Genomic DNA, 26,612 nt, shown 5'->3' on the forward strand with positions numbered 1-26,612 from the left:
GCGATTCAGTTTTTAATCCCACAGTTTAAAAGCTGAGAGAAAAGTGTTGATGAAAGAAGCATTTGGGCCAGTGAACACTTCTAAACGAAAAATTTGCCTTGTATGCTACCGACTCAAATTTAGGACAGCAACATTGCTCATGACTCCACAGTGTTTTACTCACGTCAGAAAAAAAAAAATGTTCTCAGAGGTTGCTTGAACTAGGTCGACTGACATCTTTTTTTGGATCACAGAGACAGAAATTGTGCCATCTAAATGATAGAAGTCTCCTAAAACCAAAATGAAGAGCAATAAGCCTTCCCCACAGGTTTATTTTTACATGAATCAAACTGGGTCAATAACGATGCCATGGAACATAACCAAAAATATATTTGGTTACTTGATGAAATTATATAATCACCATATCTCTCAAACTAGGTAACAAATTTCTCAAATGACAATTTGAGAGAAATCATGATTACACTGTATATGTATATATATATATGTATATATATATCAGTACAGACCAAAAGTTTGAAAACACCTTCTCATTCAAAGAGTTTTCTTTATTTTCATGACTATCACACTGAAGGCATCAAGGGCTATTTGACCAAGAAGGAGAGTGATGGGGTGCTGCGCCAGATGACCTGGCCTCCACAGTCACCAGACCTGAACCCAATCCAGATGGTTTAGGGGTGAGCTGGATCGCAGACAGAAGGCATAAGGGCCAACAAGTGCTAAGCATCTCTCGGGGAACTCCTTCAAGACTGTTGGAAGACCATTTCAGATGACTACCTCTTGAAGCTCATCAAGAGAATGCCAAGAGTGTGCAAAGCAGTAATCAAAGCAAAAGGTGGCTACTTTGAAGAACCTACAATATGACATATTTTTGACATAAAAATTTACTTTTTTGTTATGTATATAATTCCATATATAATTCCACATTTGTTAATTCATAGTTTTGATGCCTTCAGTGTGAATCTACAATTTTCACAGTCCTGAAAATAAAGAAAACTCTTTGAATGAGAAGGTGTGTCCAAACTTTTGGTCTGTACTGTATATATACACATTATATATATATATATATATATATATATATATATATATATATATATATATATATATATATATATATATATATATATATATATATATATATATATATATATATATAATAGTATTTGGGTCCGTGAAGTACCTGGATATTTCTCAAAACATTTTTATTGGTCGTATACAAAAAAGAAGCTGTTATTCAACAAACATACATTTTATACAACAGTAAATCAATATTTTAGCCACATCTGAAAAATGGTTAACTGCATGGTTCAAATCCACAGTCAATAAATATGAATACAGTGTTTATCTAGATTGCCAAAAAAGTACAATTTCATCAGTAAATAGTTACAATCACCCATTTTGTTACGGTGTTTCATACAAAGCACTGCAATATATCTCATAACAACCCATTGATAAAGATAACCAAAACATATTCTACCAATGACCACCAATCATATATACTCACATTTCATAACTTCATTTTATGACCCACAAATCTGAGACAAATATCTAGACTTAGTGCAAAAATATAAAACCCTTTACAGTCACCAGCTCAGTAAACAAAGAAAGTGATGAATTATCAGCCTAAAAATAGATAACATTGACATTAATGTACTGACTGAAAAAGCTGCTTTTTGATAGGATTCATTAATGATTCAAGACCCATAAAAACAATGAAAGGCCTGTTGCATAGCCTACCATTAAATTAATGTAGTCACAATACAGTTAATTAGTAACAGTGACAACAACTCTGTGTGTTTTACACAGGCATGTTAGGAAATGACACAGATAGTGCTTGTCACATTATGTACAAAAGTATGTAGTTCCAACTGATTCTGACATAAAAGCAGGCATCCACATTTTTTTAATTAATAGAATTGTTCATATACTTTATAAAATGAATAAAACAGCTTGAAGTATGCAGTATGTCCGCCATCTTGGAGGAACTTCTTGAATGGAGGATCATTTTGGATATACTGAGAGAAATTCATTGGCAACAGGTTTTCTTAGAAGGCAAATAGCTGAAACACCCTTCAAGTCAGTAATGTGCCTATGATATATTAGGACGATAACTAGCGTTGGAACAGAGCTTATAAACGCACATTAGTGGTGACTGCATCACACTGAAATATCTTTCTCCTCGGCAGTCATTTTTCAATAGTGCTAAAATACAAACTACCACAAACATCACTGGTCAATCATTGGAGTATCAATAATTTATGTGCACATAAGGGTACAGTGTGGCACTTATCCAAGAACTACATCAAACACCACAGAGAAGTGCTGCGCCTAACAAGTATGCTGAAAATCTCAGTTAAAACTCCAAAAAACTGCATTTCAAAGCCACAAAACAAGACGGGTGAATGTGTTGAGTGCATTACGTGAGCAATGAGCTCTAAAAAAAGATTAGTCATCAAATTGCTGAAACAATACACCCTATATGCTGAAAATGGTGGATGCATATTTTATTGTAGCAAACCTCTTTCTGATGGCGGGTAGAAATGTTTTCAGAATCTGGCCTTGAATCCACAATGTGAGGCAGAGTTGAGGTAAGAGTGCAGTGCATTCTTGTCACAGTGCATCAGTTTCAATGTATTAAAACCTTAAAGGATAATAGTTCATCAATAAATGAAACCTGTCATCATTACTTAGCCATGTGTTATCGCTCACTGCTGTAAAAAAAGCCTCACCAGGCAATCAGGATTTATCACCCTGAAGGGGGCTCATTGTGCTGTCTGTAACTTATACTGTTTATTACACATTTAATTTAATAATAATGATAGATATAATATAATGTATAATACGGTGTATAAGAGTGAAAACATTTTATCATAACTTGTGTTTAAGGAGATGATTTGCAGAGAAAAACTTACATTTTTATTGTTTAGCCTTGGCATTAAAAATTACTGGTGACTTGTATGATATGTAAACTATTATTTTAAATCTACTGCAGTCAATGATCTGCAGTCAAAGTTCTCAGGGTCGCTAATACTTTTCCATGCCAGTAAGTGTGTGTTTATATATATATATTTATATATATATATATATATATATATATATATATATATATATATATATGTGTGTGTGTGTGTGTGTGTGTGTGTGTGTGTGTGTTTGTGTGTATGTACAGGTGCATCTAAAAAAATATGAATATCATGGAAAAGTTCTTTATTTTTTGTAATGTGATAAGATAAAGCTTCTCATATTCTAGATTCATTGCACACAAACTGAAATGTTTCATGAGGTTTTTATTGAAAATCTGATATTTATGACTTACAGCTTAATAAAATGTAAAATTCAGTATCTCAAAAAATTTTAATATTACATTTTGAAATTGATTAATTAATTATGATTGCTTAATAAGATTGATTGATTAATTGATGAATAAGATTAATTATGAGTATAAATACTGAGTACCGCTTGGGCTAGTATAGAACATGCAACCACAATTATGGGAAGGACTACTGACTTGACAGTTGTTCAAAAGACAATCATCAACATCCTACACAAAGAGGGTAAGCCACAGAAGGTCATTGCTGAAAGGGCTGGGTGTTCACAGAGTGCTGAATCAAAATATTTATAAAAGTTGGTAGGAAAAGGTGCACAAGCAACAGGGATGACCACAGCCGTGGGAAGATTGTCAGGAAAAGCAGATTCGTGAACTTGGGAGAGCTTCACAAGGTGTGGACTGAAGCCTGAGGAAGTGCATCAAGAGTCACCACACTCAGACGTCTTCAGGAAAAGAGCTACTAAGCCACTTCTGAAACAGAAACAACGTCAGAAGCATCTTACCTGGGCTAAGGAGATAAGGAACTGGACTGTTGCTCACTGCTCCAAATTCCTCTTTTCAGATTAAATGTAATTTAGCATTTCATTTGAAATTCAAGGTCTGGAGTCTGGAGGAAGACTGAAAAGGCACAGAATCCAAAGGCCAGTGATGATTTGGGGTGCCATGGCATCCGCTGTTGTCGGTGTTTTATCAAGTCCAAAGGCAATGCAGCCATCTACCAGGAGATTTTGGAGCACTTTATGCTTCCATCTGCTGACAAGCGTATTTTTTTGTTTTTCTAATCTAAACTGTGAGTCATTATAATCAGAATTAAAACTAAAAACTCTTGAAATATTTCAGTTTGTGTGCAATGAATCTAGAATATAAGAAAATTTGCTTTTTTGAATAAAATTACAAAAGAAATAAAGAACTTTCCATGATATTAATTTTTTTTGAGATGCACCTGTATGTTTGTATATATTCACTTCAAAATCATTCAGCTGATTTTTACAGCTGTGACACACCTCAGGGCTACAAGTTGAAGTAGTTCTGGTGCTTTTTCTTTTCCTATTGTCCTGGGATAACAAAAGGAAAGGGCATATCAAGATAAGCCCATTTCATTAGTGTATTTCATGATAATCTCTCACAGAGAAGTCTCATCAAGCTTATTTCAAACATGTTTACGCTGTATGTAGTCTGCTTTGAAACATCTGAAGACATCTGTCCATAAGATACAGAACATGAGCGAGATGACAGGATTGACAGTCAATTAAATTTTTTAAATATTATAGCTCTTTTCCAAACCTCAGTGAGGGATTACCTTGCTGTCTGTAGACCTACGTATTGTAGGTGAATACGAAACAGACTATAAGTCGAAGCACTGTACTCACAGTTGATATCAATAGAGTTCAACATTAGAAAGTTGCTAAGCTTACCCAACAATATGTCTAATAAACAATAAAAAATACCACAAATAAATACTGTTGGGTAAAAACTGTTTGGTTATTTACATACAGACATTTTAGCAGTGATTATAGTTAAATGTAATAACTTTATCCACTATTCATGTTCAATCCCTCCACTTATGTCACAATCAAATCAAGTCATTTTATACTGTATTTTTCACTATTTTGCTCAAAGTATTGGCCATTTATTATATATTGGTCTGAAGAATAGATGGGCGAATTTATGTTTTTTTTTTTTTCAGTGAGTTTGTCACTTGTTCTATGCCATGCCATGCTTCCCTATTTGATGTCTTTTACAACAGATGTCATGTTGGGAGAGCACATTATGATTGCTTAAAATGAACAGTTCACTAGGCTTTGGAACAGAACCACAACTTTAAATTCAGGTCTTGCTATTTTTGTTGCTCTGAACCATTAAGGATAAATTGTGTTTTGCCCAACCACCTTTGCTGGAAGAGAACCGCACACTGGCTATGCACCATTATGAAGGGTCAAATTGGGATGGTTATAGTTAGCTTTAGTAAATCTAAAAATTGTATCATTCAACAAAACCCAGATGTTCTGAGAGCAAGACATCCTCATTACAGAGATATGGAAGGAGCTGATATGAACGACTGGCTTCTGTACACTGTCTAGATTACTTTATAATATTAATTTAAAGGTATACAGTTGGACACTTACACAGTGAACAACACTGCCACCTGACCACATACACAGCACGCCACGCGCTACCCACTGCACGCGCCTACTTACTAGAAAAGCAATCAGACTTTAATAATAAGCCACTTTTGGTAAAATTGCAAAATAGATATCAAACTATTTTTTGTTCATATAAATAACTTTTTTTTCTCAGTTTTCTTATTCAGTAAAGGAAAACAACAAAAGTAGCTAGAGTTAGATATCAGAGACCATTTGCTAACAATTCAACAATAAAGTTTATATTGGGTTGCTTTGGGAAAATCAACTGAGACCAGCCAATCCACACAAAGCACAGAAAAACGAAACTACAGTTCTACAACAAAGCTAGAATGATCAGTTTTAACAACACGGTTTACCAACTCAAAATATTTTCTAAGAACAATTAAATGCCTACTCTCTCTGCGATATCTTTAAGAAAAGGCTTTCTCATGTCTCATGTCTGCAAAAGATGAACATCACCTGCCACACAGCTCAACAGGGCCTCTGCTATCCCATGCATAAATACAGTAGTTTATTGCCTCTCCTAGTACCTATTTAATCAGAATATAACTTGTAAACATCAGTCCACTACTGGAATTGAACTTAACAGTAAAGAATACCTAAAAAAAATTGAATTACAAGATCCTTATGTCATAAGGGAACGATGCCATTTCTGAATAATGAATAACTTAGTTTTCCATCAGTGGACAATATCAAGCACAGATAACTCAAGTTGGAGCTAATTCCCTTTAACTCAGGTAACCCAAAAACTAGAAAATTAAAATTGTGACATTTCATCAAATTAGTCATACACGTTTGGAGTCACATGAACCCTTGTGTCAATCCAAACCCATATGATTAACTTTCTCCCATGAAAAATAAAAATGAGAGATTTAGCAGTATGTCCATGCTCCTTTCAATACAATAAAAGCATACAGTGGCCATGTCTGTCCAGACCCAAAAATGAAAAAAAATAAAAAATCTGGGACACATTCAAATTCAAGTCAGACCCAAAAATGAAAAAAAAAAAAAAATCTGGGACACATTCAAATTCAAGTTATTCATTAACAATCTCTCATTCTTAGCGCATAGACATATTTAAATTTGGTGTCATAAGATGCACTGCATCAGGTTGGAAGTCAGTGACAAACAGTGATGTGGAAAGTTAATTAAAAAAAATTACAAATTACAATTTAATTTTACTCCATAAAAACCAAACAAAAATTGTTTTATGGAAAGTAATGCATTATATTACTTTTGCGTTACTGTTTGTCACCTAGGATGGGCTTACTCTTTTTTTATTTTAATAGCAAAAAACCCAAAAGTAATATTCTTGGCAAGTGTAAAGGCCCTTTCACACCAAAAGTGAAATTAATAAGCCTCAAGATGAAGGCATTTCCTCTGCATTTCATATTCTCTCAACACAGGGACAGGAGAGGTGTCAGGGAAATAATGGGAAAATAAGTAAATGTGAATTACTTATTTGAAAAAGTAAAGAAAAATGTTTCATTGTATATTCAAAGTAATGCATTACTTTACTAGTTACTTAAAAAAAGTGATCTGATTGCATAACTCTTAATTGTAATGTGTTACCCCAACACTGATGACAAATAACATCAAGTCTTTAATCACAGGTTGTTCATAAATGTTACAATGTGACTTTACAACTTAAAAAATGTAGTGCAACAAGATGGTGACTGCATGGCAAATGTTTCAAATAATTTTTGAGTGAACCTCAAGTGTGTAATATTAATGATATGCTGATAAAATTGTTGTTCATTAACAACAAGGGTTGTAAATGACATCAGAGGGACTTTAGTGTTGTCTGTTTATATTTTTACAGTCACAGAGCAGATCTTGCTGAATTTTACCATGTCATATAACATTCATCAACCCTGTGTCTGATGAATACGCTGACCAATATACTTACAAATGTTCCCTGTTTGTGCATTACGACCGTGCTTCTGTTTTGGACTTAACAATTGTGATGACACTGGTGGCGGCCACTTTTCCTGGTATGAGGGGCCCTATGACAGATGTGATGGGGCCTCTGGCAGCAGCAACAGGGCTGCGAGCTACAGTTCTGGCAAAACTCTGGAGAGCCTCGTATTTGGAGCGCAGCACATCAAGCTCCACCTTCATGCTAGCATTTTCCGAGGCAAGCTTCTTGACCTCCTGCTGAAGCTCCACTTTCTGTTTCTCTAGCTCCTCCTTTTGTGTGACACGTTTGACGCGGCAGCTGGCAGCATAGCCACGGTTTTTGAGCGTACGCCGCCGCTGTTTCAACTGCAGGATTTCCTCTTTGGACAGACCACGCAAGTGCAGGTTCAGCTCCCGCACAGACATAGACACCAGCTCGTCATCTGTAAGACTTGTGCCATTTTCACCTGGCTCTCGCTTCACCTGCAGGAAGCCACAAGGGATGGGATCAAGAGAAAAGAGAGGGAAGGGAGGCCAGGGGAGACTGAGGCAATTGGAATGATCTTCGATACTAAACAAGCTACAATGATGAGTCCTATCCAGCAGATGTTTCTAAATTTCTCTCTCTAAATGAAAGAATTATGAATACTAATAAATAAGAATACTAATGCTTAATAATCTTAAGTAAAAAAAAATAAGTATGTTGGGTTGAGAAAATGCTGTAAAACATATTGCTAATTTTTAGTTAATGGTAGCTAATGCATGTGTGATTGCAGAGTGATTTATTTTGTGGTTTAATACTTTTCTTCAGCCGCCTTGAATGAAGTATTAGAAAAAAAAGAAAAACTGGAAATATCATCTGAACATACCTTCAGTGCTTTGTTGCCCTTGTTTGTAGTAGTCATACCACGAGAGCCACTCTCCACTGCCCCGCTCGACAGGTCTGAATACAAAAGAGAGATCCCAAAGATCAGAGAGATGTTTTTCAGTCAGGAGGGTAGACACACAGGATCTTACCCTTAAGATCTATTACAAAGTTAATTTTAATCCATGCTATGAATTGTTCTGATAAGTGAGAATATATGATAATTTCTCTTCATTAAACTCTTCATAGAATGTCATAGCTGCCTGTCACCAGAGACGCAACAGATTGCAAAATAAAGTCACTGCAAAAACAAACAAAGTGCTTTTTATTGATTTGTTAATATGCTGTATAGGGTGATCTGGGTGGTTACTCCATGCCTTTATGATGTTTCAGAGCTCTACATATGAACTCCTCCCTCGATGCAAGGCTCCCTATGGTGGATTTTTTCAGCTATTTTTATTTTCTAATTTATTTATTTAGCTTAAGATAAACAACAATATTCTTGTGGACAGGGGGTTAACATACAGTAAACCTGCTCAGCAACTGCTCTGTTCTCCCTTAAGCTTATCAAAGTCTGAATGATCGGAAATTCCTCTCAAAAGAGAAACAAGTTTTGCCATGCTACAAAGGAAGAACAGATTTCACATGCATTCTCACTTCATGGACACAAAATTGATTAAGCCTTTATATCCATTTACAGAACTGTATTTACTTGAAGAGTGCTATTTGAGATACAACAATATATGCAACCTAAAATATTAAGGTATTTACTGTACATATCTTGCCTCTCCAGTGTGGTTCAGCGCATCTGCGGTGCTTAGGAACCTTTAGGTACACACGGTAAGTAAGCTCTGTGTACTTTCTGAAAACCACATGGTGGTGAGTGTGCACATTAACACTTTGCGCACTTTCTTAAATCCATGTAAATGGTAACCGTGCACGCAAGACTCTGCAAACTTTCTGAAATACTGTACGGTAAGGGTTCCGCGCCCCGCCTCGTTGCCTTTCTTGAGATCATTAGACCTTGGTTCCTTGGGCTCCATTCAGCCAGTGTGTATTTGTTTATACACTTCAAGCATAGCTTCCCTCAACATGAGGGGCTATTTGGGGCGATTCTCATAGTGGTAGTTTAGCAGCGCTCCCCTTTTCCAAGACTACTCTGAATTCTGAGTTCTCCTCTCATATGAGACCGAGTTCTCTGTTTTTCCCCAAAGCCCTCTAGCATTGTTTCCACAGATCGAGTTGATGACTCTCAAACATACTGTTATGAGATGCACCATTCCATCTATGACCTGCTCTATCAGAGTGCCACGAGAGCCCATCCTTAGAACAGTATTTGAAAATCTATGCTATGGTAAGTGTGCACGTGAAGTCTTTGCGCACCTTCTGAAATCCACACTGTGGTAAGTTCACACGCTAGTATTCTGCATTCTTTCTAAAATCCTGTATGGTGAGGGCTTCCCGCGGTTGCTTCCTGCTCTTTCTTGAGTTGGTAAAAGCCTTGTTCATTTTGGGCGCCACCTATGTATCCTTGGATACAATCAAAACAGGGTTTTGCTACTAGAGATCTGTTGAGACACCTCCTTCAGCAAGCTTATGCAAAAGCAAGCGGTAGCCCCTGTGTGACAGGCAAGACTTAGTATAAAATGCTAGGTTCTTAGCCATATCCCTTTAAAGGAATATTTCCTGATCCCAAACTCTACCCCAGGCAGAGGCCCTATCAATTAAGTTTGGTATGTAGCTTAGGCCTTTGGCCGTAAGGGGTACTGTCACAGACAGCCGTCTAAACATCCCAGGGGCAACTCCCATGGAAATGGTAGAGTTGGTACTCTATTTTTTGCCATAATTCTGGCTTGCACTCCCCTCAGTATTGCGGCATGGGTATACTGTTCCTCATAGTGACCACTAGAGGACGCAGATCGAAGTTCCCTTGAAAGGGAATGTCTCAGGTTACAAATATAACCATGGTTCCCTGAGTAGAGAATGAGACACTGCGTCCTCTCACTCAGGTTTTTGGTCCAATAATTAACACCTCACACCTAGTAATTTCTCATGCGTTTTTTTTCAACTATGCATTCCTTTAATTTTGCAGATTTGTATCTTTCAATGGCCATAAGGAAATATAGATCTGAGTATCATCAGCATAAAAGTGAAAGCTAACACCATGTTTCTTGATGATATCTCCAAAGAGTAACATGTCAAGTGTGAAAAGCAACATTCCTGAGCCTTGTGGCACTCCATACTGCATTGTGATCGATATAATATCTTGTTTATTTACTGTTACAAATAGATGACGGCCAGATAAGTAAGATTTGAACCATGACTATGCAATTCCATTAATGGCAACATAATTTTTAGTCTACTCAAAAGGATATTGTAGTCGATAGTGTCAAATGCAGCCCTAAGATCCAGTAGCACTAACAGAGAAATACAACCATGACCAGATGACAAGATCAGATCATTTGTAACTGTCCAGATCTTCTGTTCAGACTTCAGAAACTTCACATTCAAGGATCCTCCATTTGTGAGTTCCAAACCAAGGACTTTCTCAATGCTTAGGAGTTCATCGTTTACCAGTGCTATGTGTTAAGGATTGTGAAACAGATCCATTTCCTTTCTTCTTACTGCAATGTGGACTGGATCCACAAGTGGAAGACATTGGCGCTCATACTCAGCACACGACCAGGTAAAATGTAAATATTAGTCTTTCCACACCTTTCCAGAGAACGTTGGCCTTACCCACTGAGCAAATTTATGTCCAAAAAAAATATTTTTGTTGTCTTTGTCACACAGAAAAAAAAAGTCCACTGAGAAACCAGTTTTTATGAAAGAATGAAAAGTTTTTATGACATCTTTCTGAGTTCTACACATCCGATATATATGTTCATGGAACCTTGGTACAAGGTTAAAAACTAGGTGAAATGTTATGGGCATATTTTTAACGTCATTTAAAGTTTCATTCTCAAGACATCATTTATACTGTTTCACTCTCAGGATTCATTAAATGATGTTTATTTCAATGTAATTTCCATTTAGAATTGAAAAGCAGCTCACAGTGCTTGTTTTTCCAAAAAACATTTAAAGAAAAGAAACTTCACTCACACCTTTAGACAACTTAGCATTTGTAATTCACACTTTGGACTGTGAGGGAAACCAGATCTGAAGGAAACACTTTCTGGCTTAGCTGGGATTCAAACCAGGGAACTTCTGCTTCTCTTTCTTAGTGCTTTCTGAGGCAAGCAACACAAATAGCACATATTATCACAGTTCAGTGCCACATTATTTACTGCAGCACATTATGTACCCATTTTCTGCAGCACTCTTACGATGTAAAGGATACAACATGAAAGGCAGCAAGTTTGATAAACAATAGTGCTTTTATTGAAAAATAGAAGAAGATCAACTTCAGAAGATGAATAGGCCAAACCTGCTTGTACTGTATTTGTGTGTGTGTGTGTGTGTGTGTGTGTGTGTGTGGACTTTAAATATAAATAAGTATAATACCACAATAAGCATTTACTATTGTAATTTTACTCAAACATTGTGTATTTTAAAATAGAACATAATGAAAAATCTTCTGCAAATACTTGAAGCACCAAGTACCAGTAGTTCAGTACCAGTAAAAATAAATAAATAAATAAATATATAATCTATGTTTTCATAAATAAATAAATAAAAACCCACAATCAATTACATATAAAGACAGTATAATATAAGGTACTGGTCAAAGGTTAGGATCAAACAGCATCCTTTGCTGGCTAGAACGGATTTAAGATCTGTCCACTGTAGGGGGCACCATACTGCAGAAGGTTAGAGCTTGTTGCTACATGTATGCTAGAGATTGGAGAGAGAAGGAATTGTTTCCGGTAGTAGATATTTGCTGCAAAACTATAAGCTCGATTCCAAAAAATATATATATAGATAACATATCAAATGATGAAAGTGAGACATTTTGAAACTTTGGCTCTTTTTGGATTTCATGAGAGCTACACATTCCAAAAAAGTGGAGACAGGTAACAATAAGAGGCCGGAAAAGTTAAATGTACATATAATGAACAGCTGGAGGACCAATTTGCAACTTATAAGGTCAATTGGCAACATGACTAGGTATAAAAAGAGCCTCTCAGAGTGGCAGTATCTCTCAGAAGTCAAGATGGGCAGAGGATCACCAATTCCCCAATGCTGCGCCGAAAAATATTAGAACAATATCAGAAAAGAGTTTCTCAGAGAAAAATTGCAAAGGGTTTGAAGTTATCATCATCTACAGTGGATAATATCATCCAAAGATTCTGAGAATCTGGACAATCTCTGTGCGTAAGGGTCAAGGCCGCAAAACCATACTCAATGCCAAGGGAAGTCGTGGCCTAATGGTTAGAAAGTCGGACTGGCATTTGAAGGGTTGTGAGTTTTGAGTCTCCGGGTGTGTGTTCACAGTGTGTGTGTGTGTTCACTGCTCTGTGTGTGTGCACTTCGGATGGGTTAAATGCAGAGCACAAATTCTGAGAATGGGTCACCATACTTGGCTGAATTACACGTCACAGTGATCTTCGGGCCCTTAGATGGCACTGCATCACATACAGGGAATGCTACTGTAATAGAAATCACAACAAGGGCTCAGGAATACTTCCAGAAAATACTGTTGGTGAACACAATCCACCGTGCAATTCACCGTTGCCTGCTGAAAACTCTGTAAGTCAAAAAAGAAGCCATATGTAAACATGATCCAGAAGCGCAGGCGTTTTCTCTGGGCCTAGGCTCATTTAAAATGGACTGTGGCAAAGTGGAAAACTGAGACGCCGTGTCATCTGGACTAAAGAGGATAAGGACAACCCAAGTTGTTATCAGCGCTCAGTTCAGAAGCCTTCATCTCTGATGGTATGGGGATGCATGAGTGTGTGTGTATGGGCAGCTTACACATCTGGAAAAGCACCATCAATGCTGAAAGGTATATCCAAGTTCTAGAACGACATATGTTCCCATCCAGACGTCGTCTCTTTTAGGGAAGACCTTGCATTTTCCAACATGACAATGCCAGACCACATACTGCATCAATTACAACATCATGGCTGCGTAGAAGAAGGATCCGGGTACTGAAATGGCCAGCCTGCAGTCCAGATCTTTAACCCATAGAAAACATTTGGCACATCATAAAGAGGGTGATGCGACAAAGAAGACCTAAGACTAGAAGTCGAAGTTGAAAAACTAGAAGCCTGTATTAGACAAGAATGGGACAACATTCCTATTCCTAAACTTGAGCAAATTGTTTCCTCAGTCCCCAGACGTTTGCAGACTGTTATAAAAAGAAGAGGGGATGCCACACAGTGGTAAACATGGACTTGTCCCGACTTTTTTGAGATGTGTTTGATGTCATTAAATTTTAAATCAACTTATTTTTCACTTAAAATTATAAATTTTCTCAGTTTAAACATTTGATATGTTATCTATGTTGTATTCTGAATACAATATTGAAATTTGAAACTGCCACATCATCGCATTGTTTTTATTCACAATTTGTACAACGTCCCAACTTTTTGGAATCGGGTTTGTACTTGCCAGTAGAGAAATAGTAAAGAACTGCTGAGAACCTCTGGCAGTTTGCCACAAATTTACTACAAATTAACAAGTTTGCTACAAAAACAAAATATTTTAAAAAGGAAGAGAAGTAAGTATTATATTAGTTAGTTTTTTGCTTTAGGATCTGATCAGACCCATAAACAGTGACATGTGATGATGTCAGTATAGCTGACTAAAACCACTGAAAAGAAATCAGAGCTGATTACCGGTGGAGAATAGACATCAGACCCACAGGAAAACAGAAAAAGCTGAGTGAAGCCACTTACAAGAAAGCTGGTGAAGTAACATAGAGAGACAGAGAGAGGGGGAGAAATAAAGAACAAACAGAGCAAGGGAACATGGGGGTGTTGAAGGAAACAGCCTTGTGAAAAATGTTTCATCAGCAGATTTGATCTAGCTTGCAAAACGAAGGGTAAAAACCCCTGATCTCAGCAAGGACTCTGACCAAGGCACCAATTAGAAGGCTGTGTAGCTGAACTCAAATGACCACAGCAATCATTTCTAACCTTCAATCCCTGCCAGAGTTCATAAATTTAAAGGATGTTTTGAATCTGCAAGGTCTAGAGATACATGCAATGATAAATACATTTCAGTACATATAGCGATGATAAATGCTGAGCCAACAAAAGCACTATGGCCCTGTGTCGCTGTGTCATGTGTTAATGATTGCCTTGCTTTACAGAGGCCTCGGGGACTAGTACACAGTTAGATGCCATTGGCCAGTCTATGCTAAAGAAACACCAACCTGTCCCATCCTCTACAACACAATGTGACCAACCAATAAAAGAAAACACACTAATTCCACTGCTCCTGAAATTATTACATAGCTCTTTTGAATATGTGATTGGTCCATGGTAGTATTCTATTGTTAAAAGTCCCATATTATCAAAGTTGAAATTTCCTGGGGGTTTTTCACAATAACTGAGGTCTAGGGTCTATTTGACTACCATATACATTTCAAAACAGTCAGTCCACAGTAAAATGCACACAGCGTGCATGAAGTAAATGTGATTTTTTACGAACCATTGTGACTTCCATAAAAAGTTAATGTCAGAACTACACAATACCTCCTTCAGTCACCAATTCAGGTAAATTATTGTTCCAGCCACAATAATGTATATCCAATTACAAATGATTATATATGAATTTGTCAGTTTGTTGTTTTACACATATGCACAGACATTTTTATACACAATATCATGAGATGCAAGAAACATATGGCAAGAAATCTGTAGACTCGTCCATAACAACAAAAGACAATACTTTATTGAACCTTTTCATTAAGTGTACGCTGCAAACACGAGCATGTTTGACGATCGTTTCTGTCCAGTCTGTTTATTTTATCGCGTTTAAACATAGCTGATCATCTGCTCATTTGTCTGGCAGTGGCAGTAGATATGTGTTCAAATTTCTAACTTGAGGCTGTATTACGTTGATTCCGGCACCCAACATCACAACAAGATGATATTTTAAGCTCTTTACGTAGCTGAATCTGCGCTGGTTTCAGTGGGCCACTCCCTTTTTTCCCCTTTGTTTCGCTGCCTCCAGCTAGCGCTGTGAGGTCGGCTGACCCTAGTTACCTGTGGTTGGCATATATATTCTTATAGACATCAAAACCTAAAATAAAACTCCAGAAAGGTATACAATATAGGATCTTTAAGCATTTCTTTACAATGAGTGTAAAATCATTTGTATTTTGTAAATTGGCATGTAATAAGCAAGTAACTTACTTAGTAATTGTATTTGCAACTCCGTAGCTTTGAATTTGATTACTAATTTCATGTTAGAAACTAAAACAATATATTAACAACTGTATATATGCATATGAATCATATTAAAGGTAACACTTTACTTCAGGGACCAATTCTCACTATTACCTAGTTGCTTATTAGCATGAATATTACTAGCTTACTGGCTGTTTATTAGAACTTATAAAGTTAATGTCTTATTTTGCATGACCATGATTAGATTCCTTAATCTGACCCCTAACCTAAAAAATCTGACCCCTAACCCAACTACCTTACTAACTAACTTACTAATAAGCAGCAAATTATCAGTTTATTGTGTCAGTTTATTGAGCCATGGTTAATAGTGTTACGTGGAGGGTAGGGATGAACTCAGTCGCAGACAGGAATGCACAAAACACAGGATTTATTACGGGAAAAACAAAACCCACGTGGGAGAAAACAATGACTAGGGCAGAGACTAAATAACTTAACAAGACTGGGTAGACATGATAAACAAAGACTCTAAACACTAGAACACTAACTACAGACAAACACTTATGGGTGATACAACGACTTCTTTAAGGGGAAACAATGAAATAATATCTCACATGCTAACATGTAGAAACAATCACAATATAGAAACATATAGTTACAATGAACCGACAAAAGACAGAACACACTAGGGATATAAATAAGAAGACTAATCAAGACACAACAGGTGGCACAGGTAAGGCAATCACGACAAAACTAGGATAACAAGGGGGGCGGGGCAAGGGAACGAGACAACACAAGCACATGGCCCAAAAACAAGGCCATGTGCTTGTACACAAAACACCGGTCTGTCATGATCCTGCCTCAAGACTAGAGAAAAGTCAGGACATGAAGGCAGAATCATGATAGAACCCCTCCATTAAGGAGCGGCTTCCAGACGCTCCTCAAGGGAACATCAAACACGGGACATGACTGACTGAGACAGAGACAAAAGCCAACAAGACATGACAAATAACAACAAAGGCAAACATGAATACACTATGGCAGGGTTAGGGTGACCAAAAAAGTTCATGGGGGGGAAGACCAGGGTGGGTGGGTGGGACAGGAGTCTTAGGAGGACGGGACGAAGGCTGACGACGAGAGGTCCGGGCAGGTCTGGGTGGTGTAGGGTGGGGAGTGGTCTCTGGACAACTGACAACATCAAAGGACATTACAGGAGAAATAACAGAACAACATCTACTGGACACTGGACAACATCTACCGGACACTGGACAACCTCTACCGGACACATGACAATATCAGTGGAGACAGAAACTGGCTCAGGAACCGCACTCACTGCGGCTGACTCGGGATCAGCGCTAACTGCGGCTGACTCGGGATCTCTGGGGACAGGGTCTGGGGACAAGAAAGGACTGGCAGGGACTTCTAAAATCTGAACTAGACGAGACAAATAATCAGACAGAGTCTTGGCAGCAAGGACAACAGGCATATCTTTACGAGCCGAGACAGATTGCAACAGCGCTTCTGCTGCTGAGTCGGCCGCGGCTCTCTCCTTAGCCCTCACGACTGCGGACTTGGATACAGTTCTCTAAGTCGCCGGTTCGGGGTCAAGGTTCACCGCTGCTGGCTCGGGCACGCCAGCGCTCACCGCTGCTGGCTCGGGCACGCCAGCGCTCACCGCGGCTGGCTCGGGCACGCCAGCGCTCACCGGCATCGCCGACTCAGGAGGAGACAGAGATGCAGGACTGGAAGACCCCTTCTTCCTCCTCTTCCTCCTTGGCTGCGGTGCAGAGGTCATAGCTGGGTCTGAGACTGGTTGAGGAAGTTCGGTCTCAGGCAGGGCTGACTCCGTCGCTGAGGACTCAGAAGCAGACGCAAGGAACTCGACCGGAAGTTGAAGTCGGGTGGGGGCTGCCATCTTTTAGCAGAACTTCACTTGCGTTAGCATTCCCATTGACTCCCATTCATTTTGGCGTCACTTTGACAGCGAATAACTTTACATCTGAGGCGTTTAAAGACTCCGTTTGTCCATTATTTAACCACAATGTATGAAGGGCTCCATTACCTTCTATGTTACATTATGGCCCTGTATAAACAGTTTTTGTAAAACATAGGCTAACGATTGCGTCATAACCACTTGTCTCTCTGTCGCATTACCGTACAGACAGGAGGAGAAGCTCGCAGGCAATTAACTTAATATGGCGTACTGGCGTTACATTTTAAAATACTATACAAAATAATTAATCAGAATACTTACTCCTGCTCACTCACGACAAAGAACTCCCCGCTCAAGCTCGCCGTCTCTGCAAGATTAACGATGGCAGTTTGCACGCACAGCCACTTAGAAGATTTACATCTGTCAGACAGGTTGCTGACGTCGTCAAGCTACGTTTGAGTCTGCGCGTCAGAAACAGAAGTGCTAAAAAACGCTAAAAATGGGCTTCACTTGTCTCAACTGAGTTCCAATGGGGTCGCTGTGTCCATTTCTTTTACTGTCTATGGAAGCAGACTCCCACGAGAACCGTCTCCCTCGCTTCTTTTGGAGACTGATGGGTGTGGGAGGCACCTCAGGATTCGGGGAGGGATTTGCCTGATCCCCCAGTGTTGTAACGGCCGGGAGACGACCCTCTGGGATCACTGGCAGCTGGGCAGATGGTGGGGACCTTGAGGGGGAAACCTGCGGCTCCTCCTGGGAGAAACTCTGCCATAGCCGGGCATAGTTCCTCAGAATCCACTCACCCTGGGACGACACTGGGAGGGTGACACTCCTCTTGACAGTGGGGGACGACAACCAGCATTGCTGGCGGAACTCCAATTGACGTTGAAGCTCGGAGGCCCTCCTGTCTGCTGAGTTCTTGGTTGGTCGGTTCATTCTGTTACGTGGAGGGTAGGGATGAACTCAATCGCAGACAGGAATGCACAAAACACAGGATTTATTACGGGAAAAACAAAACCCACGAGGGGTAAAACAACGACTAGGGCAGAGACTAAATAACTTAACAAGACTGGGTAGATATGATAAACAAAGACTCTAAACACTAATACTTCTAATTCAGAAGAGTAGGATTTTGTTAGAAAGTCTGATTTAAACCAAAAAAAACATTCATCAGGATTAGTCGTCCAATATGTATTTTATGCTAATATTAATATAGAAAACTCTTTGTCAGAAACCCTTGTTGCCTCACCAGATTCAAACCATGGCTCCAACAAAAACTGTTAAAGGCGCAATATGTAATTTTTCTACTTTAAAAATAGCAGAAATCACTATATCTATGTTATATATATTTTATAGTTGTGTACTTACATTATCCCGACAGTTTCCACAAACTTTCAAATCCGGAGAAAATTATAGTTTAATTAGAAGACATGGCACGTTTCTTTATTTCCGTTTTGTCACCCGTCTATGGGGTCATATAAACTTTGACCCCTCTAGTTTATCTAACTTCCTGCTGAACTGCCAAATACAAAGGTGAACAGAAACAAAGATGAGACGAAGAATAAAAAGTAGTAGCCTTGATCGAGACTATTATATTTTATATTGTTTATATTCGTATTTAAACCTCAATCAATAACTTAGTTATGGATCATGATTATGCTTTGCCTGCACGTTCTGTGAAGCGCAAACGCACGGGTGAAATAAATGACCCGAGATGGTTTTGGGACAAGAGAAGCAACAAGACAAGGGTAAATATTGGAGTTGCATTTCCAAGATAGAGAGAGCTTCATGACAAGCTGAAACTACAGAGAGATGCCGAACTCGCTTGCATTCTGATAAACAGGTGTGCATCCATTCAGCTAACTGTATCTATCCATATATTTTGTGAAACGATGATGTCTTGTGTAAGACGTCCGTCTTGCGCAGACAGACTAGCTCTCATGTAAATCTACATTTGTTCTATATCTAGCTGAATAAAGTAGCTTCAAATGCAGTTCTCTAACTTGTTCGATATCATAGTATAACGTAATTATAATTATTAATGAAAGGCGACCGTGTTTTTTAACATATATTACTACTAGCTAGATGGAATATTGATTTGATAGGGGTCTCATAATTCATATAGATGGTTTCATCGGGCGCACGGTCGTGTATATCAGTCTGGCTGCGGTGCCTTCTACAAACGCAGTTAAAGGCAAGGTGATGAGTAGACTGAAGTTGGGCTCAGGTGGTTGTGCTGCGGGGTGTGTTTCCCATACATTTATTTATTTTTGTAGACTCGCCACAAAAAAAAACCTGATCTTTTTTCAAAAAGGCTTCATTGAATAAACATGAGTAACGTTACTTACTGCACGTTTAATAAAAATAATTCCTTACATTTATATGTTTAAATATCAAAACGAGGCACATGTGTTTTTATATCGCTGTATTTCTGAAGGAAGACTTGCATGTTATATGCCTGATAAAGCAGCGTGTGAGCATACCAGCTCTGCTTCGTTTACAGCTGTTTCTGGGGAAACCTCTATTTCTTGCGCTTTATGTCTACGCTTAAAAACATCTCCTGTTGGCAAATAATGAATTTGCATTTTCATTAAGTCCGCCTGATCCACACAGCAAACATTTTGTTTGTTATCAAAAAAATCTACTCTAGAGGGACTTGGCTGTTGTTATTGATTCTATTTGGAAGTCTACCGGAAGTTAAGTTAGGTCCACAAAAACGCTCATGCGCAGTAACGTTTGAAAAGACGTGATTGTCAAAATACTAAGTTAGAATGATTGAGGAATGATAGGGAGCGACAGGGCGCATGTTCCAATGAACAACAACTCCCATGAGCCTTACTCTCTTTCCCGACGTCATCAAAGTACGTCTTATGTTATTATTTTGATTGAGTGACCCCTGGTGGCCAAAAATTCCATTTTGTACGTTTAACATCTAAAGATTTGAACCTTTAAAACCTTCAAAATGCATTTTTTTTATTGAAATAAATTATTCTCTCTCAGTTTGTTGTCTAAAGTTAGCAATAAGCAGGTCCAAAAAATAATCTACAGTCAACAGAATTAAAGGTTTTAAAACGTTTTTGAACACAGCTTACACTTTACTCTTATTGGCAGATGAAAGCACATTCAAATTAGCCATAAATATACTTTCTGTGATGCACTGATGTTTTAATTGTGATAAAATGACATGAAATGAAATCTCAGTGAGAATGACAAGGTAACACATATAAACATTTGGGGCTTAAAGGGATAATTGACCTAAAATGAAAATCCTTTCATCACTTATTCACCCTCGTTGTTCCAAAACCTGTGTGAATTTCTTTCTTCAAGGGACACAAAATAATATATTTTGAAGAAAGTTGGTAACCATTTGAATTACTGGATTACAGTTTGGACACACACACCAACCCCCCCACACACACACACACACAAAACATACAGAGACTTAAAAAGTCAGTCAGTTTTGGAATGATAAAAAGTAAATACATTTCATTATCCCTTTAAGACCCGTAAGCCCACAATGGAAAAAAATCATGGAAAAGGATTGTATATTTTAGTGAAAGCCATCAGGTTTCAGCACACTAATGTGAGCACACTGACTTCAAGTCATTGTCCAACTGCTGACCTCTTGGAAGCCAAGATGTCCCTCAATTAAGATAAGTTTAGAAAACCTATATTTAATTTTATGCATGATTTGTTTATATGCCTCAGCAAGTAAAACCAAAAAAGAAAAAACGGTAAAAAAATGAGCAGTATGCAGATCTAATCATCTCCCCCTTCAACAGAGTTAAGTCAATTATCAAACAACCTGCACATGTCGAGCACCATTTAACTGCAAATTAAAAATCAGACTTGGCTGATGGCTGTGTTTCTTCAAGTTGGGCATCAATTTATTTGCAGAGTGCTGGGAAACCATAAACTAGTGGCTATTCAGAGCATGAAAAGGAGATGCAAATTATGCTGATGCTTTCAGCTGTGAAGAAGCGATGATGCACCATTAGCAATCAATAACAGAACAGTAACACTGGTGATAGGACAAACTGCAGTGATAGATGAGTGGGGCTGGCCAAAAAGATCTTGACAATTTTCCCTCAAAGTCAACCCTGATTACATTTCAGGGACAAAAACCTAATCAGTCAGCTGTGATAACAATGGAGTCCAACTTTGGTGAAGAGATTGAATTTGTGAGCTCAATGAAAGGTAGATACATTATCGACATTTGGAGACACCCTCAAACATTGCAAAAAGATTAGAGACTCTTTCTAATGCTGTATTGATTTTGCCACCACACAAATGGGTAAGGCTTTGAATAGAAAACTATAATAAGAAAACCAAGCTTTTATAAACTCATTTCATGCCCGAGTTAAGTTACAGGGGAGACGTTTTTACTTAGAGTTAAGCTGTCAAATATTAAGGGCTAAAAATCTGAGTTATCAAACATAATGAATATACAGTACTAGAACAACATTAGAATAAGTGCAGAGATGGGCACAAGATGTTTCATAGTTGTGCTTTAAGAATGGGACTTAGGTCAAATAATAAAAAGACCCTAGTACTTTGAGTGGGGTTGGGAATCAGCAACCGGCTCTTAGATACATTAAGGAACTGAAGTTAAGGAACCAAAATAGGTTAAATTACATACCATTTCCATTCTTTTTACAGTCCGGTCGAAATTAAAAAACACTATGAAGTGGCATGAATAATAAAATTATATTATGTGACATACAGTGAGAACTATTTGTGTCTTTAAACACACGTTTGTTTCATTTAAGCTCTCTGATGGCTTATTCCTCATTAATTCTAATCTACATGAATATCTTTAAATAAAACTAAAGTAAAACATTATTGCACACATCTGTGTTAAATCTCAAATAAAGAAAGAAGAAAAATGCCTAGCAACAGCAGGCAAAAGACAACTGCAGTAAAAAATAAGAAAAAAAGAGAGATATCCTCACTTACACCGAGTTTCATCATCGACACCCCTCCCAACACCCCCCCAAAACCCCATTGATCTTTTCTGGAGTCTTGCGCTGTTTAAGCTCTGCATCCAGAAAACACTGTACTTAAGGACTGTTTCAGGGACTTTAATTTCTGCAGAGATGGCATAAGAAATGGAAGATATGAGGAGCACCTCCTCCACTCATTAAACACTTTCTTTAGGTTGCATCAACTCTTGTCCTAGCTGAGCTTCAGCCAATGAATGGCAGCTCATGTTAAACAGAAATACCAGTCAAAGCCTGTATCACAGGAAAAAAGGGAGGCTGTATTTATACAAGGTATGTGATACCATACCACACATCTTTCAAAAGAAAGCTGCTGTCTAAACCCCTGCTGCTCGATGAAGATGCTCATCTGTTGTTGTTACCTGCTCTGGCATGTGTAATTATATATGAATAGATGGGGTTTATAACACAAAAGTATCTTTTTTAAAGTACAGACAGGATAGTCATGGGTATTGCACTATATTCAATACGCTTTTAACGTGTCACTCTCTCCTGCAGCTCAATACGGATCTCAGATGCTCATGGATGTCAGGACTTAGGAGTGCTCTTGATGATTAGAATAGTGGTCAACAAATACCTGCTCCTGCTGCTCCTGTTTTATGCATATTATAACATAAGAGCAGGCAAATACAAATTCAGAAAAGAAGCCTTGGATCATTCTGAAGACAATGATCAAAGTTTATCAGGAATTTCCATTTGACAGAATTAAAACAAACACACAAGCATTCAAACAGGTCAAAAGCACATTAACAACCGTGTTTATTAAAACAAACGTTTATTAATCAACATTTTGCAAATGAGCTCACACTAAAAGTCATCTGCTTTTGAATGTCATGCTATATAATAGATACCCCTTACACTGACAAATAAATCCAGGAATTGATTCCTGAACTAGAGACATGAATGAACCGCAGCATTATGATGAATCAGCATCGAATCCGAATCAAACAAACAAAGCGATTTTTTTCATGCCTATAGGAAAGACATCTGAACCCCTTTTTCACTCTGATATTTTCCTGTCATAGTTTTGCGATAGAAAGACTGTATAGTAAAATAATCAATTGGCCCATTTAGATATGAATATATGTATACAGTATCATGTCATATTGACAAACACACGCGTCCTACCTGGTGCTGAAGCGAACAGCGTCCTTATGATGAAACAGCTGCTTTGTGCTGATGTGTGTGTGTGTGTGTGTGTGTGTGTGTGTGTGTGTGCGTGCGTGCGTGCATGCGCGCGCGCGTCTTTCCACACATTTCTGCACATCCCCCTAGCTGTCACTATAATGCCTTCACACAGGGAATCCCCACAGGCTGTGCGTCTCTGATTCCAGTCACGCTTATTAAATATGTTTATGATACACAGCAACTCGTTTACATTTTGAATAATAAATGCATGTGCGTTTATAGAGCTGCTACAGGTATAGGATATACTATATAGCTTATATGTGATGAGAGTGAGTGGAGGCGTGCATGCACACTCAGCACAACAACACTGTCACACATTTGATGTAACAATAATCGAGTCGACTCACCAGTTAGAACAGACGCCTTTCTGTATGAGCGTGTATTTGTGAGTAGAGGATCCAAAGTGTGTTTGAATGAAATCAGATGTGTAAATGTGTAATTGTTCGGATTTGCTTTCTCTGGTACTGAAATCATCAGACGTCATATGATGTTTTTTTCACGTGGCTTCATTCATGAAGGATCTACGACGCCGCTCATTTAAAGGAGACGTCTTCAATACTTAAATCATTTTACATTTTTTATTTTATTTTATTTATTTATTTATTTTTATAGTTTAAAGCCTATAAAGGTTTGTTGGTTTTACATCAATATGTACGAGTACATTTTAGAGAGGATAACATTTTGCATTAGATGAAAATGTACATTCTGTTAAATAAATAAATAAAATGCTGTTTTCACACAGATCTCATATTTTGTTCTTAAATAATTCCTTTGTTGCAGTATGGATGCTTCAAAGTAACATCTCAGCGTAGCAAAACCGCTTAATATAGGGAAACCAATGTTTTTATTATTATTATTATTATTAATATTATTATCATTATTATTATTATTAATGTAATTATAAAACAATGTATAAAATAGTATTGAACACCAATATGTACAAGTTACATGAAACAATTTTACAGTTAATTGAAATGGATATAAATAAATATAGTTATTTCACAAATGTCTCTGTCCAATGCCGTATTTTATGTGTTCATGTTTTCTTTTAGGTTATTTACACCCCATTTCAGAGATGTTTTAAATATTTAGTTGTAAACAGTTTTGTATATTAAAGTGTCTTGCCACCTAAATTTAATTACCATCAGTGTTAATCAAAAGTTACATTTTGAATGGGCTTACTCATTGTGAAACACATTGGTTCAATTGAGTACACAAAACTAATATTTATCAAAGGTGTAGCTGGCATAACTCCCTTCAAGTATTTGACTTTAGAAGCTCAATAATCTCTAAATTGTTTATTTATTTATTTATTGTTAGTTTTTTGTTGTTTTTGCAATCACATATATGCACACACAAAAAAATGTGTTATCTTCATGGTAAGCAGGGACTCTTAAATTGAAATAACATTGTTCCTGGTTTTCCAGTGGCTTCACATCATCATCCAACCCGATCCACTCAGAGTCAGAGCTCTGAGAAAAGTACTGCAAGTACAGATGGCTCCATTTAAACATTTCTGTAATACTTTTCACACACACACACACACACACACAGAGAGAGAGAGAGAACAAACAAACAAACAGATATTACATTTTAGATCAAACTATTTATTTGACATTTAATTAATTGTGCAGAATTTTCCCCAAAATAAAGTATAGACTTAAAATTATAATCCCTCTCAATAATCATCACTGCCCTGTGTCTGGATGACCAATTTTATTATTGTTTTACTGTGCTCAGGATGTTTCTGGGGTGCAGTCTTTGGCCAGTGAGTGTGTAGCTCTCAGCCAATAATGATTTGAAGTGCAGGTGAAGATGAGACTTGTCCAAATACACAGCACATAGAGACTCTTTCACCTAGATATCACACTATAGAGACTGTGTCTGTTCCCCCAACTAGAAAATACAAAAAACGTACAAACCAAGTTAAGTTTAACAATTTAATTGAGGTTCAACAAATAAAAAAACAGATGCAATATGGATAAACAAATGATAAAGCTTGGGTTATTGAATATCAGATCCCTTTCTACGAAAACACTTTTTGTAATATGAATGTGCTCTGTTTGACAGAAACCTGTCTAAAACCTGATGATTACATTATTTTAAATGAGTCCACCCCCCAAGATTACTGTTATAAACATGAGCCGCGTCTAAAAGGCAAAGGGGGAGGTGTTGCTTCAATTTATAACAACATTTTCATGATTTCTCAGAGGGCAGGCTTCAAGTATAACTCGTTTGAAGTAATGGTGCTTCATATAACATTATCCAGAGAAACAAATGTTAATGATAAATCCCGTTATGTTTGTACTGGCTACTATATACAGGCCACCAGGGCACCATACAGACTTTATTAAACAGTTTGGTGATTTTACATCCGAGTTAGTTCTGGATAAAGTTTTAATAGTTGGTTATTTTAATATCCATGTTGATAATGAAAAAGATGCATTGGGATCAGCATTTATAGACATTCTGAACTCTATTGGGGTTAGACAACATGTTTAAGGACCTACTCATTGTCGAAATCATACTCTAGATTTAATACTGTCACATGGAATTGATATTGATAGTGTTGAAATTATGCAGCCAAGTGATGATACCTCAGATCATTATTTAGTTTTGTGCAAACTTCATATAGCCAAAATTTTAAATTCTACTTCTTGTTACAAGTATGGAAGAACCATCACTTCTACCACAAAAGATTAGCTTTTTAAGTTAACTTCCTGATGTATCCAAATTCCTTAGCATATTCAAAACCTCAGAACAACTTGATGATGTAACAGAAACTATGGACTCTCTCTTTTCTAGCACTTTAAATACAGTTGCTTCTCTACGCTTAAGGAAGGTTAAGGAAAACAGTTTGACACCATGGTATAATGAACATACTCGCACCCTAAAGAGAGCAGCCCAAAAAATGGAGCGCAGCTGGAGGAAAACGAAACTAGAGGTATTTCGTATTGCTTGGC

General features: G+C 37.6%; 1 protein-coding gene across 2 annotated transcripts; it reads right to left on the reverse strand.

Annotated features, from left to right (window-relative positions):
• Window positions 1-1,182: 1,182 nt before the first annotated feature.
• LOC127944224 (transcription factor MafG-like) lies at window positions 1,183-24,143 on the reverse strand. Of its 2 annotated transcripts, none has more exons than XM_052540098.1 (3): window positions 23,997-24,143; window positions 8,238-8,311; window positions 1,183-7,851 (listed from the first exon to the last, which is right to left on the reverse strand). In XM_052540098.1, the coding sequence occupies exons 1-3, from the start codon at window positions 24,121-24,123 to the stop codon at window positions 7,399-7,401; spliced, it is 654 nt and encodes a 217-aa protein (XP_052396058.1). In that variant the 5' UTR covers window positions 24,124-24,143; the 3' UTR covers window positions 1,183-7,398. The 2 variants fall into 2 exon arrangements, with proteins under 2 accessions (XP_052396058.1, XP_052396050.1); XM_052540090.1 differs by lacking the exon at window positions 23,997-24,143 and adding an exon at window positions 23,590-23,675.
• Between the last annotated feature and the right edge of the window lie 2,469 nt (window positions 24,144-26,612).

The sequence above is a fragment of the Carassius gibelio genome, chromosome A3 (genome assembly GCF_023724105.1).
Source record: "Carassius gibelio isolate Cgi1373 ecotype wild population from Czech Republic chromosome A3, carGib1.2-hapl.c, whole genome shotgun sequence".
Classification (NCBI taxonomy): domain Eukaryota; kingdom Metazoa; phylum Chordata; class Actinopteri; order Cypriniformes; family Cyprinidae; genus Carassius; species Carassius gibelio.

What these genes read in the sequence shown, in the direction of transcription:
- LOC127944224 (XM_052540098.1), bottom strand. Translation starts at nt 24,123, where the DNA reads ATGATTTCAGTACCAGAGAAAGCAAATCCGAACAATTACACATTTACA. An exon ending in AAAGGCGTCTGTTCTAACTG is followed by an intron (nt 8,312 to 23,996) that starts GTGAGTCGACTC and finishes TTTTGTATTCAG; the next exon opens with ACCTGTCGAGCGGGGCAGTG. An exon ending in AGGGCAACAAAGCACTGAAG is followed by an intron (nt 7,852 to 8,237) that starts GTATGTTCAGAT and finishes GGCTTCCTGCAG; the next exon opens with GTGAAGCGAGAGCCAGGTGA.